This window comes from Mesocricetus auratus, unplaced genomic scaffold, assembly GCF_017639785.1.
Source record: "Mesocricetus auratus isolate SY011 unplaced genomic scaffold, BCM_Maur_2.0 Super-Scaffold_4256, whole genome shotgun sequence".
Classification (NCBI taxonomy): Eukaryota; Metazoa; Chordata; class Mammalia; order Rodentia; family Cricetidae; genus Mesocricetus; species Mesocricetus auratus.
Window position 1 is genome coordinate 3,473,812 of NW_024429182.1, and position 19,237 is coordinate 3,493,048.

A 19,237-nucleotide genomic window follows, 5' to 3' on the forward strand; every position below is an offset into this window, starting at 1 on the left:
ATAAAGCTGACAGGTTAGTGGCATGGAGAAAATGAAGGGGCTGGACAAGAAGACAACTTTGAACTCTGAAGCTAAGAGATATGATACCTGTTATAATTTATGTGAAGACAAGAAAGAAATGCATAGTGTTGAATTTACGTTAGCTAATCTGGTAGCCAAATACAGATTCTCCAAGCAATAGCGGGGCCGTCCATCACTGGAACGGCGCTCTGTGCTGAAGGCGAGCTGCCTGTGTTGGCTTCTGATAAAAAGAAAAATGGCTTCTAAACAGTCTCTCCTATTCCTAGAATAAAACATCATAATACCAATTTGCCAAAGAAATAGGAAACTATGTCTATAAAAGGAGCTCTGAGGGGAGAAGACAGTTCTCATCCCCAGCCCTCAGAATAAACAAAAACTGTCCACTTCAGACTCAGCTGTGGAGTAGACTCTAGTTCAGATTGATGCCCATGGGCAAACGTGGAGCTAAACCTCAGCAGAGTGTTTCCCACGTAAAATAATTCACATGCAGTAGTTTGGTTTCCAAAACAGGAATTGTGAGTGAAGCTAATACTATGTTCATCTGATACACTTTAAAGAATGTGTAGCATAAATACGATTAAAGGACAATTCATGGCATTAAATGACAAGGAGTTAAATCAAATTACAATTACAAGCACCTCAAGGAACCTGAAAAGAAATGAACGGCACTCTCAGCACTGCAGAAGTCATCTTCTGCTTAAAGGCAGCCCGCACTTAGTGCTGTGATGCCTGGAGATGGGGGGCGTGATCCGCAGGAGACAGGAAATCGACCCCAGAGGTTTGCTTTCTGATCACAGCCCTTTGAACCACTGCTAGTGACTGAGTTTGTGCACAGTGCCAGGATCGATCAGTGTATTTATTACCTGTCTCTACGTCACAAACAGGCAACTGAGTTACTGGGAACGCAGCACTATATAATTGACATTACAAATTTACTCTACATTAAATATGAAATAAGGAATTAAGAAAAGTTTATCCTGGCATGAAATTAACTTAGTCCTGGGCTTAATAATCAGGCTAGCTAAAATCATCATACTAGAAGCATTTTCCCTTACATTAGAACTGGATGGATAGACTACAAATGTTCATATTTAGCTTACAAAACGAAGCACCCGTGAAGTCTGCGCTGGGTTAAAATATGCACAGTGATGGCCCCATGATACACAGGCAACAAAGAATTCTGCAGGTACAATGGTATGGTACAGCAGAGTGCTCAGTCCATGTGAGAATTTGTCTCAGTTCTGACTATAGGACTGTGGTCAAGTTCTTTGGTTAAGCATCAATTTATAAAATATGGATGAAGTTAATACAGAACACCAGAAACATTATCACTTTGATAGTCAACTTTTATTGTGTTGAACCCAGTGTCAAAACTCAACTCTTTCATATCACTCTATAAAAATTCATGCAATATATAACAATACAAGAACACTAAAGAAGCTTAAAAATGAACACAATTATGTATGCATATAGACATACAACAATTGAAAACAGAGGACATGAATTAGAAAGGGAACAAGGAAGAATGTATGGGATGGCTTGGAGGTAGAAACATAATTACACTACAAACTCAAAAAGTAATATATATATATATATATATATGTATGTATGTATATAAACCACACACACACACACACACACACACACACCAGGTTCAAGTCTGTGTTGCTATAGTAGCTAGAATAACCATCCATGGTTGAAACCACCCACAATGAGCTGGGCTCTTCCCCTAAATCGTTAATCACAAAAATGCGCCACAGTCTTGCCCACAGAACAATCTGCTGGGGCCATTTTTCCAGATGAAGGTTCCTCTTCCAAAATGACTCTGCCTGTGTCATGCTTGTACTTCTTCCAAAATGACTCTGCCTGTGTCATGCTTGTATAAAACCAGGCAGCACCTTGTTTTGCAACCCCATGGACCTGAGTTCTGTCTCTGGAACCCAGGAAAAGATGGAAGGAGAGAAAAACTCCAAAGAGATGTTCTCTGACTTCAACACAGGGGCTATGCCACACAAACACGTCAGAGCACACACACACACACACACACACACACACTCAAAATAACAAAATATTTTTAAAAACTTTAAGAGAAGCACTGCTGGAGAAAGATACAGAAAAAGAAAACAGTCCAAGATGTGCAGGAGTTTCTACTCATGTCAGTAACATATAATTCAATGTCTATTATTTACATATAGACAACAAAGAACACAACTAATACTTAGTGAAGCTTGTTACATTTAAAAGGGATACACCAGATAAACACTTGACATATATTAACTCTATAGCATAATCCTTTAAATGTTGGCCCTAACCATACTTGATGCTTTTTAACAGATTTTAATCTCCCTCGACTAGGATGTTCTCCAAATGATAAAATTTACATGACTACTGCTGGTAAGATGATGTAGCTGTCACTTCATCCGTGAATGTATACAACATGATCCTGGTCAGTGACAAGTGAAATAAAACCTTTCAACTATTCAACAATGATTAATGAAAACATAGGTTATTACATTTACAATTTTAGAAGTACACTAAGAAATTTAATTTGTTTCTATTTTCTCTGTATAAATATGAATTTTATACAATTACATCAATCTTTAAATAACCCAGTGAAAGGCCTTTCACTAAATATAGAATAAACATTCTTGGGGCAGGAACGAAGCAAGCATTGCTCTTTCTTCCTAAGAGTTACATCAAATAAGGGTTGATCCTGTCTTCTCATTGCAGAGTCCACAGTATATGTCCACTACAACAAGGGATGCTTAGGGTACATTATAAGTAGTCAATTATTAATCAAACCTGCTCTCATTTAGGTTATCTTTGGAATTCTTTATACAGTTCATTGGAATCTGACAGAGTTAACTCTGAATTATAGCTTCTTGAGTTACTACGTTGGCAGCACTCGCCTCCAGACTACATAAGCAGGAAAAAGGAAACCTTGTATCTCTTCGGGCAAGTATTAAATACAATTTTTTGGCAAAAAAAGTCTAAACTTGTAAGTTCTTTTGTGGCTCTAGCTTAGGTATTTGTTTGAGACTGGCGGTGCCCATTTCCATGCACACAATGTGCCATTCCCATGAACACGATGTGTCATTCCCATGAACACGATGTGTCATTCCCATGAACACGATGTGTCATTCCCATGAACACGATGTGTCATTCCCATGAACACAAGTTGCCAGAATGAGGATGCTGTGTACGTCGCAGATGAAGAAAGTTTTAAGAGACGAAGATTTGATTTTATGAATAGGGTTGGAAGTTACTGGAAGAAAGAGCAGCATGTTTCATATTAAAACGTCTGTGCTACATAACATCTCAAAGTAAGAAGGTAGACTGTCCGTCAAGAATCTTTTTAAAAATGAAATTGTTTTCATGTGCAAAAGTCATCCATTAGTATCTTTGAATGAGTGAACTTTGAAGAACTAGGCAGTTACATATCTGGAGAATATAGTATTTAAAATCTAATTACTGGACTAAAGAATTTTCCTTTAAAGCGGGAGGATAATGCACATACTACACAAGTTGTATTTGCTGCCCAAGTGTACATCTCCCTTGCTTTAAAAGCAAATCACTACCTTATGCTAGAATATTTTATTTTTTTCTCCTGCTCTTAGTCCAGACTTTAGAGAGATAATCTCTTTTCTCTGCTCCAGAGTAGAGAATATCTGTATCAAAACTGGGGCTGACAAACCAGCAAACAAAGCAAAGTCTGGGCACCAAACAGTGACCAATCTCCTAAGACAAAAGGGCATAGAGCCCATTCTAGAGGGGAGAATCCATGCCTGATACTGTAAAGCCAGCTAAGAACTTCACTTGGAGATGTGAGAGACACAGAAGAGAATCTACGGCTGTAGTGTCCCTGAACTAACCAGCTGTATTCTGAATACTTTCCTTACATCCACAGGTAAGTGTGACATTAAGTCCCCATTACTGTTATTTCTGCAGAAGACAGGGGTTTCTACAGAGATCCACAATGGTCAAAGTTTACAGAAGTAACCATGGGGTGCTCAGCCCAAATCCAGCTAATTAAAGCATACGCCCTACACTTAAAAGCTCAGGGAAAATCGGGGTTTGGGGTGTGTTAAGAACCAGTGGACAGGAATAACTGCTGCAAGGTAGTTTCTTCTATACATGACAGAGAGCCTCTCAACAATATGGGTGCTTGCACAGGAGATACTAACTGAATTCAGTAGGGTGTGAGTATGCTCACATACAACACAGAGGAGCTGAAGAGGACATGGATAGGGTAGAAATGATTTAAATACAGTATAGTCAATTATGGAAATCTCAATTAAATTAGCGTTTCCAAATTTCAGATAAAGAATAAAAATTTGGGGTATAAAGACTTAAGCATGTGTATCCAATATATTTGTATATAGAGACGTGTCTGAATAATAAGATGTACGGCTTTATGGTTTATTCAGGCCTAAACAATGATAATGCTCAACATTTTTAAAAACTATCATTTCAGGAAATACTTTTCATATTTTATTTAAAACTACTGAAAATGTTAGCATATTAGTTGTGCCATGCAATTATCCAAAACGTCATAATCTTAACTCATTTCCACTATTAATCTGATTTCCAAGGAGTTTTTCAAAGATCATACATTCCTCACCCTCTGGGATAACACAATAATCCAGGAGCTCCCTAAGTACTGTGTGTTTACATGTAATGTATTGAATGTGGTTTAAAGTAGGAGATTTTTCTCAAAATTTTAGCCCATGACCTTTCTGTTGGCATCAATATTTACAAATCAGTCTGGAATACAGTAAGAAAAACAGTTCAACTCAAAGTTCCCAGAACTTACACATAAGTTTTAGTTGATCATTTTCAATTAAATGTTCAGGCTAATGACAATAAACTCAAATCTAGATCTTATGCTGTAGGACTCAGAAATGTATGGTTAAGTTCATAGGATATCTCTTTATGCCAGGCATGTTACCTTCCTTCTTTTAATCTTGCTGATGTTTAATCACAAGCGGAGTATAATATTCTAGAAAAGTCTTGTTAAAAGTATGATAAAATTGTATGTTAATATTTTTGAAAATTTGAAGGACTGGACATATAACTGAATTTAGGAAGGAAATATCCTGCTATAAGAAATGAGCTCTGCATTTAAAGATTCACGGATAAGATGGAGTTGAAAGAAAATGAGGCTGATGAATGTGGATTTGGCTGTTAGACTTTCACCAAGACATACTACGACTAAATCACTCAAGACATGCGAAAATAAGTTTCCAGGTGGAAAACACTTCACTTCTTTTAACTATTAATACAGTCAGAGTATTTTGCTAGTCAAGTATATGATTATGAGAAGAAACGAGAACATCTTGATTTGTCTTAAGTATGGAAATTTCTAGCTCAGGGCTGGACGGCAAGTGGTGAGGAGCACTGGATAGTTTTCGTGGACCTGGGTTCAACACCCAGGATCCACACAGCAGCTCAACTATCTGGAACCGCAGTTTCAGAGTATCAGACACCCTGTTCTGCACTGTAGACACCAGGCATTCGCATGGTGCACAGAAATGCATGTGGACTAAACACACACATTTTTTTAAAAAAGCACAAATTCCCACATTCAGATGAAGACACTGAGAACAGCCCTCGTCAATCAAGCCATGCTTTGGCACACATCCTGTGTAAACAAATAGTTTTGTAATGTAAATGACTGGTAAAACCAGAATGTATCCTTGAAGTTAATGTTTTCAATACCTGTGTAAAAAAGATCAAAAAGTGACAATGCATTCACCTTCCAGTGTGTTAATTTCCACTAACCAATATTCCCTTATTGTTTCCATTCGTTAGCAGTGTCCAAAAGAAAGTCTTCATATTATGTTGAGGGTAAGTTACTTTAAAAACCATGTCGAGGAGGTAATATCAAAATTGAAATATTTAAAGATTTTTTAAAATCCCCTGAACTTGTATGTGTTCTATTTAATAGGAGAAATAATCATGATGTTAAGATTATATTACAAAAAGTATAGTCAAGTTTAAGAGGAACCAAGGGATCAGAGAAGAAAAGGCAATATGGTTTGTTGTAAACCCAACACATGACTTTTCAAGTTATTCTCATTTTTTTTGTTTTTTTAATTGTTTTAATTTTAAATAGCTTGTTTTACATGTCAATCCTAGTTCCCTCTCCCTCCCCCTCCTCCTGTACCTCCCCACCACCCCTCTCCAGCCTCCCACCCTATTGCCAATTCCTTCTGCATAGGGGATATCTAGAGTCTGTCATTTCACTCAGGGTAGGGTCCAGGCACTCCCATAAGAGTCCAGGCTGAGAGAGCAACCCTCTTTGTGTTATGGACACATGATATCTGTTAGTATTCGAGGGATAAACACTGATCCACTGCTCAGGACCCCATAGGTTGCCCAGGCCTCCTCATTGACTCTCACACTCAGGAGGTCTGGATCAGTCCCATGCTGGCCTCCCAGCTGTCGGTCTGGGGTCCAAGAGCTCTCCCCTGTTCAGATCAGCTGTCTCTGCTGGTTTTGCCAGCCCATTCTTTGCCAATTTGTTCATCGCTCCTCTCTCTCTGTCACTGGGTTCCTTGGGTTCAGTTCAGTGTTTAACTGTGGGTGTTTGCCTCTGCTTCCATCAGTCACTGGATGAAGGCTCCAGGATGGTTATAGACATCAAGTTCACTATCAGGAATAGGCATTTGAGGTGGTCTCTCCACTATTGCTTAGCTTGCCAATTGGTGTCATCCCTTTAGATCACTAGAGGTTACACTGGTGCCTGATCTGTCTTCTAACCTACGATTCCCTCTTCCCCCTACTCTACCCCCCCCACTCAACCTTCTCATTTTAAACAGTCCTTATATTTGGAGAATCACAGCTTTATAAAACAATCACAAATATTATGAGGAAAAAAATATCACTGCAGATCAACTAACGTTCTGTCCATCACAGAGGTTTAGCAATGATCAGTAGCTCTGTTTCTGAGACAGAGACTCATTTCCATGTAGACAACATGAATGAGGGTCTCACACGGTGGGCACACAACAGTCTGAGTCCTAGCACAAGACTTGCCTCTGATCACATATTTGCTGAAAGTACAATTATCATCACAAGTGCATGGGGTTACTTTGAAAAGATGTAGAGATCAGAAAACATCACTAGTCAACAAGTGTCGCTGGAATCTCCGGACCTTACAAAAACGAACTTTGGGATAATTCTCAAATAAAAGTCATTGTCTAATCTGGTCTTCAACAGTCAGCCAAGATACTGTCGTGTTTACTGTGCACATTAACATATGACATTTTCCTACAACATGTAATGTCTTTCATTTAAAGGTATTTGGTAAAATAGAACTGAAGGAAGATCTATGACATATTTGAACCCTGCATGCATGGTGGCGTGACGGGCTCTCACCCTGCAGGTCTGTCTGTTATGACTGGGGTGAGCAAATCAAATATATAACAGAAAAGACTACCTCTCTGTCTTTAGAGAAAAAGACTTCACACTGAGAAGAAACCATGGCCATAGCGAAATGCTTTCACGGACTGTGGTATTAACAACAGAATCATAGCTCTCACTGGTTTCCGCTACTACTTCCCAAGTCCACTGAATACTTTGGAAGGCTTTAACACACAATCCAAATGTATTAAGACTTCTAATGTGAAAAAAAAAACAGCATTACTACTCTGAAGTGACGAATATTAAACAAAATCCACTTGTAATTTAAATAGGGAACAGTAGATATGTAAATAATAGCTTTTTCAAAGAGTAAATATATGTTTTATTTTCAGATAGTAAATGATTACATTGTTTCTAAGCTTAGTTACGTAAAGACTCATATATAAATTCAAACTGAACTTAGTTACATCTCACAAGGCTCTTTTATTTTGGTTATTTTTAGGGTTTCTCTGTGTAGCATTGCAGCCTGCCTGTCCTGGCATTCACTCTGTAGACCAGGCTGGCCTCAAACTTATGTATCCGCCTGCCTCGGCCTCCTGAGTGCTGGAATTTAAGGCATGTACCGCCACTGTCTGGTGTCGAAGCCAGGAAATTCAACAGAGCACCTATGCATGGTCAGATACAAGGAACATTAGAAGGATTAGAGGGACTGTGCATCCCTGCACGGTGCTGCAGCAGGGGACTGCATCTCTGCACAGTGCTGCAGCAGGGGACTGTGCATCTCTGCATGGTGCTACAGCAGGGGACTGCATCTCTGCATGGTGCTGCAGCAGGGGACTGCATCTCTGCATGGTGCTGCAGCAGGGGACTGTGCATCTCTGCATGGTGCTGCAGCAGGGGACTGTGCATCTCTGCATGGTGCTACAGCAGGAGACTGCATCTCTGCATGGTGCGGCAGCAGGGGACTGTGCATCTCTGCACAATGCTGCAGCAGGGGACTGTGCATCTCTGCATGGTGCTGCAGCAGGGGGGTCTGCATCTCTGCATGGTGCTGCAGCAGGGGGGTCTGCATCTCTGCATGGTGCTGCAGCAGGGGGGTCTGCATCTCTGCATAGTGCTGCAGTAGCAAAGCAGAACTTTGTACACTCTGAGAGCAGAAATCTAAACACTGCTCCAGAATACAGAAGGACGGAAGCCACTGCTGGTTCACTTGTATCCTGGCAGTTAGGAAAATACATTGTCACCAGTTCTATTCCATTACCAGTGGCCTTCCCATTGACCACCACCATCAAGACTTATGGCTGTTCACTGTGGAACACCATCTGCCAGAACCAGAGACGTTAGAATCCGCACAGAATTTCACATGTGTCCGTATTTATTAAGCTCCTTTCAGCTTTCTCTCATCATGGGGTGGATTAAGTCAATTCTCATTGATGCCGGGCTAGTCATGTATTGAATCACAGAGGAACACAGGACTAAGACGGGCAGTAGCTCAGAGAGAGGAAAACTTCAAGAATCCAAGTACCTTAAAAGGCACTGAGTTTTGAAAACATAGGAAACAAATTTGAGTCATATAAAGTCATTCTATAACTTCAAGTATTCTGTATTGTTTCAATTAGCTTTAAATATTTTCTTATATGTGGAAATGCATAGGCACTTAAAAATGCTGGGAAATATATAGGAAAAAATTTACCAATGATGCTAATATTAGAATAGAATAGAACTTGATAGATCAGTACATAGATACTAATAATGTTTACTGTATAAGCCTTAGAACAATACATATGGCTATTTTGTTCATCAGTTGAGTAGGTTTCCTGTTTCTTTCCACTAACCAGAAGAAACTATGCCTTCTAGCCTGCTTATATCATTGGATGATATTTTGTGAAAGTTTAACCCTTTTTTAACCAATGTTAGATTTATAAGGAACATCATGACTAATTCTGAAACATAAGTGCATCAAGCTGACTGGTTCTTTAGACAAAACTGGGTAATCAAATGATCAAGAAATGGCAAATATCTGAATCACTTTCCCCATAGAAACACTGCTATAGGAATAGATATCTCCCAATAGAAAAAAATAAATAAATATATGTACTTAGAACTGTCTTAATGTTGTAAAACATTCTTACACCATAACTAAATGTCAAAGGAAAGATATTACTAATTACTTAACAAAATTAATATCAGTATTCACTATGAATTCTAATACTGTCAAAAAAAAAAACTGCCGCTAACCAATATTGTGGTGGTCAACTCTGAATCTTTTTGTTTGGAGATTTGTTTTTGTTTGTGTTTTGAAACCGGATTTCTCTGTGAAGCCCTGGCTGTCCCGGAACTCACTCTGTAGACCAGGCTGGCCTGGAAATCACAGAGATCTGCCTGCATCTGCCTCCCAGGTGCTGGAATTAACGGAGTACGCCATCACCACCACCCAGCCGAACTGTGAAGCTTTAAAGATAGAATACTGTACAATTTTAATACGTAAAACAGATTTGATAAATCTGTACTTGGAGGAGCATATGCATGGTGAGCAGAGAGACCCACGACTGCTCACACCCTCACAGAGATTAGAGAATGTGAATGCTACCTCTCTCCGTCGAGAAGCCCAGCAAGTCTGCTTGATCTTCCAAACCACAGCAGCCACCAGCAGCAAGGACAAAAAACAACTAGAAAATAAAGCACAGATAATTGTGTTATAAACACACTTGAGGTGTGCAGCAAAGGAAACAGCATAAAGCCAATAAAACATAGAGAACTTGTCATGATAAATATTTCAAAAGAATTTCTTCATAATCAATGTACTTGTTTCTTTGTAAACTATTTTTTCCTGGATTGTGTATCAATAAAATCACTCAGGATCGTAATGATTAATATCTATAAAGTGTACGACATTTTAGAGGACCCATCCCGCAAACTGTTTCAACTGGACTTTGCCTGTAATTTAACTGAATGTTCTTTATCCTATCAACAGACTCATTTCTCATTGATCATAATGGGAATTATTCATTTCTTGAATTCTCCTATGTAATTGTGTTTTCTTTCATCCTTTTTGACCCATTGTAAGAGCAACAAATGCTGATGACACTGTAGATTCCTTCATAAATGGATACCACTAAAGTTCAGTTTAAAGGGCTTCCAAGATGGCTCTGTGCTAACTGAGGCCCTGACGACTGAGTTTAACCTCTGGTACCTTCACAACAGAAGAGGAAATCAACTCTTGAGTTGTCCCCTGGTGTCACATGTTACTGTGACATACAGGCACACCCTCCCACAAAATAAAACTGAAAAGTGGATATTTTAAAAACTAATACATGTTTAAGGAATGCACTTCTCTTTTTCTCAAAAACAGATTTCTGGTCTGGGTATATAGCTGGGTGAGAAGACATTTTCCCTAATTAGTGTATGACCCGGTGCTTAACCACAATGCTGGCAGAGAGAGACAGAGGGGGTTTTTGGGAGACAAACACAGGAGATTAATTTTTTAAATATGCATCTTTAGTACTGCCAAAATTACAGCATCTTATCATTAAAAGGGATTTAAGAGATTATTTAGTTCAAAATCCTGCCTAGAAAAGAAATCCCTGGTAAACTGTGAGAGTGACTAAGTCTGCAATTTACCTAATTAAACAGTCACCTGGGAAACCGCTAACTTGCAAGTCAATGCTTCCCACTCTTAGTTAACTGAAACTATGGAAATATACTCATCTTGATCACATAATGCTAGTATTGTACCGAATAAATCTGAATCGGTGTGCTAAATGTGAAACTTCTCATATATCTGAAAGAGCCTCCCTGGTACCCTCTGGCTGGGCAGGTCCTAACCAGATGTTTTAGCTTAAAGGAGACATTTTTATATAGCTAGGGGTATTTATTGTCGCCATTTGACTGTCATTGTAGGATGTTGCTTAAGCACTTAAAATATACAACATGCACACACACATATGCTCACACACACACACGCACTCACACACTCACAGAGACAAGATTTTATATGCACAGGCTGCCATGGCTACGTTAAGAAGCTCTATCTGGATCTCAGTTATTTCCATCTAGTTTCAGTAAGATCATTGTATTCTTAAATTTTTAAGCACGAAAGGTACAAGTTTGTCATTCCAAATGAACCCATTGCGTGCACCCTGAATAAAAATGACTGCATGAATAACATGTACAAGTGCCTTGGCTGGTTAACTCCGTCTCCCAAACACTTGGGGGTCTGTAAAATGCCCCCACGCTTATTTAAAGATGAAGCTATGAGACGGAAAGAGGGATACTGGGTTTCTTATGTTTCACAAGTATTAACATAAAGGTTTTTCCTCTGATACTTTAATTCCAGTTAGAGGTAAAAGCAGACAGTCTTACTGCTCTTCATATTTAATCTGACCCTATTTTTGTTATTCTTTCCTTAAGAGCAATTATGGTAGTAAATGACAGCTTACATGCAAAAGGCCATTCATCCTGATGATAATTTGAACACCACAGTGTATTTCATTTGTTGTTTTCCCGAAAAATACAACATTATTCATGACACAGCAGGTGCATGATTAGGATTCTAGCGATGAAGATGTTGGATTTCTCCTAGAAGATTTAAAATTCCTTCTCACTTAGTTAAACTTCTTGAATCCAATAAAGAGAATTGTTTTTTGTAAGAATTAAGGACAACATAAAACATGAAGCCTTTGTAACCATTTTCTTTGGAGGAAGAATACAGAATTCTTCCTCCAGACTTGTACGCGGCAGTCCCCATTGGAATTCCTGCCTGGAAGGAGTCAGAGTGACAGTGTTACATTAATTAGCCTTTGGTGACCCATCCTGGAGCCCTAAGAAGTGACAGAAGTTACACTTCCCAATCCCCTGGGAGCATCATGGGACAATGCTTCAGGTGGTGCCTTCCCTCCTTCCCATTCTGCATGAGGAGAAGTAAACTTTGACTGCATTAAGTCACTGAAATGCACTGGCCTATCTCTCTAAATTAGCTTTTTCTTATTGTTAAATCCTTTGATTTAATGGGTAGCATCAAACGTCTGTGTCATTTACTTATTCCCATTACTATTCAGTTTTGGCTGCATTCTTTGAGAGTTCCTTCTCCATAAAGCGGTGTGTGTGGGTGTCTGGATGGATACTGAGGAGACTAGACACTTGGGCTTTCAGGAAAAGAGAGGAGAAAAGGACAAGGAAAGGGACAGGGGTAGAGACGGGAGGGGGAAGACAGAGGAAGAGGGAAGGGAAGGAAAAGGAAGAAAGAGAAAGGTAGGCAAGACATGGAAAGAGAGGGGAAGCTATGAGGTTTATAATCGGACCAGAGTTTTCAGGGGTTCAGCACATCCCTGTAATGAATTCAGTAACAGAAATAATAAAAAAGAAGCACACAAACTAGAGATGAGGGGAAAACATGGAAACCTAGGGAGGAGACAGCAATAGGTTAATCATAAATAATAAATAAATAATAATAAAGTGATCATTATTACAGAATCCCTAACACAAAACACGTAGCATCCAGCAATATCAGCCAGGGCAGTGGTTCTCAACCTTCCTAACGCTTTGACACTTTAATACAGTTCATCATGCTGTGGTGACCCAACCATAACATTATTTACAGTGCTACTTCATTAACCGATTCTGTGACTGCGATGAACTGTAATGTAAGTAGCTGATATACAGGATATCTGATACGCAAACCCTGGGGGGGTGGGGCGTGACTCTCTGGTCTAGAACCACTGATCTAGAGAGAAGCACAGATCTCAGTGTGACACGAACCTGCACTGTAACAGCATCCAGGGATGAAAAGGGAACTCTGATGAAATGAAAGACAAATCATCTTCCCAACGTTTTATACCACAGCTTAACTGAACATGAGCCATAAATAATAAATATTTTAAAATTACTTTGCATGCAATATTGTTGCATTTTACTAAAAACCTTGAAAACTAATGCAGTGTTAAAACACAGCACTTTATTTTATTTAAAAACTACTTCCCTCAGTAACTAATATCCAAAAACATACCTACTAATGACTTGAATATTCCCTAACACATGATGATTTTTCTCACCAACCAAAATGTTAACAAGATAAACCAATTGAAAAGCAGTAATGTCAAATGAATTGAAAAGAACTCGGGTTTGTCCATTTGTCCATCTGCTAAGACTTGAGGATTAAATGAAGCCATGTGGATCATAGGGGAAATGATGCATTGACTGTAAAATTTGTACAGCATACTACCTGGGTCTTCAGAGGAAGCTGGAGCTAAAACGGGAACTCTCAGAACCCCCAGTATTAAGTGTTCACCCCTCCAAGAAGAGGTAGGTTTTACAGTTGACCTCACACAGTGTAGACAAAACACGGGTGCAGTAAAAACACTGTACAAAATTACCTTCAGACATGTACATAAGGTGTATGTAAAATATACAGAATTTTTGTTTGGATGTGGGTTCCATGACCAAGCTATCTCATTACATATGGAAACATTTCAAAATGGGGTGGGGTCCTTGAGCACTCTTAGTAGGGATAAATTACCGTGAATATGCAGGATACTCTACCAGTATGAAAATTTCAAATGTTTTGAGCGTTGGTGGCACACACCTTTAATCCCAGCACTCGGGAGGCCGAGGCAGGAGGATCTCTGTGAGTTCGAGGCCAGCCTGGTCTACAGAGTGAGTTCCAGGACAGCCTCCAAAACAATACAAAGAAACCCTGTCTCGAAAAAAAAATTTTAAATGCAAGTAACAGAAAACCTAACTGGCACAGGTGCAAAAACATGAGTCTCAGACATCTACTCCCCTGTATGACCTTACTTATATAGCCAATGGGAGTTCCATAAGATTGGTTCCAGTAAGTCTCCCTCACTGAAGAAGGAGGCGCTCAGGGGCAATGTCTGTCACCAGTATTACTCAGGCAGTTAACAGCTGCTTGGGAAAAGGGGCCCATGAAACCTGGCACCTACCTGGGTTTACTTAAGTGGTAAAAGGGGACAAAGCCTACACCTGTGTTACTGGTGTATGGTGATGGGAACAGTGTTCTTCAGTGGTTTCCATGCCCCTGTATGCAACCCATTGATACCCCAGTGCAAAACCGGGGACCATCATAACGGGGTCTGTGACACCACCCTATCAGGGCTGAGGGGGCATTTGTTAATACCCCCCCAAATGTTAATGTCAAAGCCCTGAATGAGGAACTTAAATTTAACTTTATTCCATAAAGTAGGGACCCCAATATGATAAGATCAGTGTCTTTCCAAGTTTGTTTTCCGTTGATGAACACCATGAGCAAGAGTAACCTGGTGGTGTGGGGTGTCTTTCTGTGTGCTGTGAACATGTTTCATTGCCCCTGGCTATGTGCGCTGTGAACATGTTTCATTACCCCTGGCTATGTGTGCTGTGAACATGTTTCATTACCCCTGGCTATGTGTGCTGTGAACATGTTTCATTACCACTGGCTAAAAACGAAGCTGATCTAAAGTGAAGATAAATGTATCTTGACTTCAAATATTGGGCCACTTTGGAAAGGAGGTTCTGCTTTTGTTTCCACACAAGATGAAACACAATGGATTCCTTTGCTACAAGCCGCAAGATCAAAGGGTAATTATACAGGCATCATTTCCTGAGATGACCCACCAGAGCTAGGGGCTCTACGTGGAGGTTTTTAAACCAATAGGAAGGTCGTATTTGGCATTATAGTCTTATGAATAAAAGTGGCTGCTTCTTGCGAAGATTCTTCCTGTAGCTTGTTCCTTTCTGCAACCATCTTGGGATTTACTTCCCCTGGCTTAGCACTGTCTGATCATTTACTGGGCACAATTTCTCCCATGCATTTGGATTGGAGTTCACTGATTATACTCCCTAGCTGTGTGTGAGGCCTGTTTCCCACTATCAAGTCATCATTCCCTTCTCCTATGTAATTACAGAGATCTGCCTTCCTGCAATTATCCTTATGGACAGGAATTTGGTCATTGTTTAGGGCCCAGGCAAAAGCATCCCATCTAAGACATTCCCAGATATCCAAGTCATAGAATTACTACACGCCCAAAGCTGTTGATTCATAGCTGCCCAGATGGATAGAAAAAAAAGCGTGCCCTGGTTTTACCTCACTGGCAGATAGAGAAGAAGAACCTACTCTAACCCTGCACTAAAAGATTCTCAGGCTTCTTGTGTTATTACCAAAGATCTCAGCTCAGGGATCTGATGCTTGTGTTTCCCTTGAGAGGATAATGGCAAAGGTAATCAGTCCACTTGCTCACCCTCAGGAAAAAGAAAACTTTCCTGAAGGCCTGTGCTGCCACTGAGGACAGGGCACTGGACAGTGCCAGGTTTCATTTCTTGTGCAACTTAAACGTAGACTTAACACCCCTAAAATCAATGCTAAAAGCGTGTCTTAGCAGGAAACCATAGCAAAAGTACAGACAGCAGACCAGAAGCAGCTTGCCTGCATTCCTCTGTTGCTTACCAGGTTGCTTGGTTACCCAATACTCCCTAAGCATGCTGGGAGAAAAGCAGACATGGAGTTAAGGGACCATCTTAGCCTTACTGGTGATTTTCACTGAATATAAACTTTTAGCTTTCAATCTGTCCACTAAAAAATGTAGTGTAGCACACAAATCCCCCCCGACCCCCTAGAATTCCCTGATGACTGAATCTCTGACCTAACCTTCCTCACCCTTAGGGAGTTCATGGGATGTCCACTAGCCACTCCCACCTTTGAGTTGACAGTCAGAACTCCTGCCCCCCCATGTGAAGATCCTTATCTGTCTCCCATGGTGCAAACGGATCCCAGCCCCAGAATTCAACTAGGGTTGGAAAATTGCTAATGGTAATGATTTAACCGGAAACATTTTGTGGCTGGATGAAGAAGGAGAATGAAGAGAGATGGACAGAAAGATCATGTTGTAAGTAGATTCTTTTTTCCCTCTGATTTTAGTTTCTTCGATTGTTTGTGGCTCCTTTTTCTGAACCATGGGCAAAGACTTTAGAAGCTGGCCTTCTAAAGTTTTCAATATTCCTTCCAGGCTAACGTGGTTTGATCAAGTAAAACCCCCTGAGAGGTCTCTGATGGGAACAATGGGACAGGTGACGCACATTCCAAAAAAAGCTTCAAGGCAACTAACTGAGACAATGCAGCCTCACAGATTATAGCCAAGATTTAATCATGATCCTAAATTTTCTCAGGATCCCCATAAGACTGCCAGCACCCCCAATCTGCTGCAACTAATATGGAAAACTATGCCCAAATTCCCAAAATATTGTTTATAAATGCTTGTTTCCATTTAAAATTGGCTGATTATAAATGGTTAATGGTCACAGTTAATTACTTTCTAAAGAAAAAAAAGGGGATATGATATAGAAGTGATGGGGAAAAATGTAGACTATTATAATGATAAAAGGGGGTAGAGTATTGAATCTACTTTAATTCAAAAAACAACTGTTAATCTCAAATACATTGGTTTGGATTTTGGTTTATTGATTCAAATATAAAGTCAACTTTATTATACTACATGTATATTTCTACTCTTGTTTAACGTATTATGTTTATACAACTTATTTAAAAATGTAAGGTATAGTTAAATAAATATTAATAGTCATCAATAATAGTCAAAATTATAGAAATGCTAGTTAGGTTTTCTAAATATACAAAGATATATTTCAGATGGATAGGTAATCTTCAAACACTCCAAAGACCTATAGAATATGCCATTTAAAATGTCTTAAGAACTTAGATTTTTCTCGACAGTGAGATCCATCTGCTCCTAGCATAACCAATTACTTCAAAAGGATGTTGGGCATCAAAGAAGCTCACTATGGAGTTTGCTTTCAATATGGCAAGACTAGCCATTTGGGTAACAAACTGCCTTGCCTGGACTGTTTGAGTGTATACTGTATAAACTGTACATGCAGGACCCATAGGAAAGTGACTGCTGAACTTGCGAAACGAGATAAGACAATCCTGCAGGATTCCTGTTTCATGGAAGTCTGCCAGACATTCTACAGGACACAGAGAAAAATGACTGACAAACTGTCAATACAAGCAGGATGGTTTCAATATTTCCTGCTTCACTAAGAAGTCTGTCAGATGCTTTAGGCCTGTAGGCTGACAACGGATGGCCTAACGTTACAGAAGAACTTTGAGTGACTGTCCAGGCAGTCAGATGTCTCTGTTTTGGAAGTTGCTTGCAATACAAATCCTGTTTACTCAGGTAATATTATATCTTTCTGGGGTCTTTAATGGAGCTGAAGATTAAATAGTTATAATTATCATTTTCCTTAGTCATAATAGAAAGTAATTAGATACTAAATTTGAGACTAACCAAGATAAATAATTATTTTCTTTAATTTTGCCAAGTACAAATAAACTAAATATTATAACTGTAATTCTTGCTTGATGAATGTTTTGTTATATGTAATTTTACTATGTTAAAGATAAAACCTTCCTTTTTGATTAGAAAGAAAAATAGAAAAGCTGTCGGATGCCCTTCTGTGTGCTGTGAATATGTTTTATTACCAATGGTTAATAAAGAAATTGATGTGGCCAATAGCCAGGCAGGATAGAGCCAGGCAGGGTAAAATGTACAATAATAAAAATGGGTTAACTTACGTTGTAAGAGCTAGTTAATAATCAGCCTGAGCTAATAGGACAAACAGTTTGTAATTAACACGAAGCCTCTGAGTGATTATTTTATAAGCAGCTGGGGACATCAGCAAGTAGGTTGCCAGTCCAGTGGGCGGACTGGGAAAAGCCTTCAGCTACCACCTAGAGAAGAATGGATTGGATTGGCTTATAGGTTCCAGTCCAACACTGAGCAAGGCCAAGGCAGGAACCTTGAGGTGGCAACTAACTAAAAGTATACACCATGGAGGAATACAACCCATAGGCCTGCTTACCTATCTGTCTTAGATAACCCAGGCCTACCTGCCTAGGGATGAACCACTCAAGGAGGGCTGGGATTCCGGTGTCAATTAGCAAGAAAGACAATGTTTCAAAGAGGTGGCCACAAGCCAGTCTGAAGGAGGTAGTTGCTCAATTGATATTTCCTCTACCTAGATATGTCTAAGTTAGCAAAAAGTTCACAGAAACTAACAAATACAGTGTTCTCATAAGAAAAGAAACCAGAGGAGTCAAACACAGAGTGGAAGAAATGCCAAGAAGTTCACAACAAGAAACCAGCCATTTGCCCACTTTTGAAGGTCCAAATCAGAAATCAAAAGTGCTGGCACCATAATCCATTTATCTTTCAGATCTATGAGTTAATACATCTCTCTCCTTAGACTGTTGTGATTTAAGGAAAATAAAGTTCAAATGCTCTAGCCTAGGATACAGATAGCAGGCAGACAGATAAATGATAGATGATAGACAAACAGACAGACAGACAGACAGACAGACAGACAGACAGATGATAGGAATGTCTGGAATATACATTTTACTGGAAATCAAATTTCTTCTCAGACATTTATTTAACCTCTTAACAAATTCCAGTGTCACAGCACCTTCTCTTGCTCTTGGGTAGGTATAACCAATCCCTAAGGAGCTACTAAATAGCTTTAGTCAACCATGACGCTGACGGAGGGATCAATCTCACTCATATGAAATGGTTGCTAAGTAGCCACAAAGACAGAGTTAAATGAAAGTTGGGCAAGAAATTCACAAAATCCAGTAAACGTATCGCTTTCTTGAAATTCATGAAGAAATGCAGCCAAGTCTCCCAGAAAACAAGGGATTTACACATCTACAGAGCATTTTGGAAAAGTGAGTGGCAGGGGGTAGGAGGGCCACCATGGAGGACAGCGTTCCCTGGCGTGCCTTGACTGCAGTTAACCTGGGTATCACCCAATGACTCAAACTTGTGACAAGAAGTGACACCGATCA

General features: G+C 39.6%; 1 protein-coding gene across 4 annotated transcripts in view; it reads right to left on the reverse strand.

Moving 5' to 3' along the window:
* Window positions 1–19,237, reverse strand: part of Atrnl1 (attractin like 1) — a 538,539-nt gene that overhangs the window by 332,583 nt on the left and 186,719 nt on the right. For 3 of the 4 annotated variants that reach the window (XM_040742230.1, XM_040742247.1, XM_040742234.1), the window contains exon 26: window positions 9,977–10,055. In XM_040742230.1, the coding sequence (XP_040598164.1) occupies window positions 9,977–10,055 (79 nt within the window). Of the gene's footprint in view, window positions 1–2,181; window positions 3,287–9,976; window positions 10,056–19,237 lie in introns of those variants that run through there. The other variant, XM_040742236.1, reaches the window with a different exon arrangement.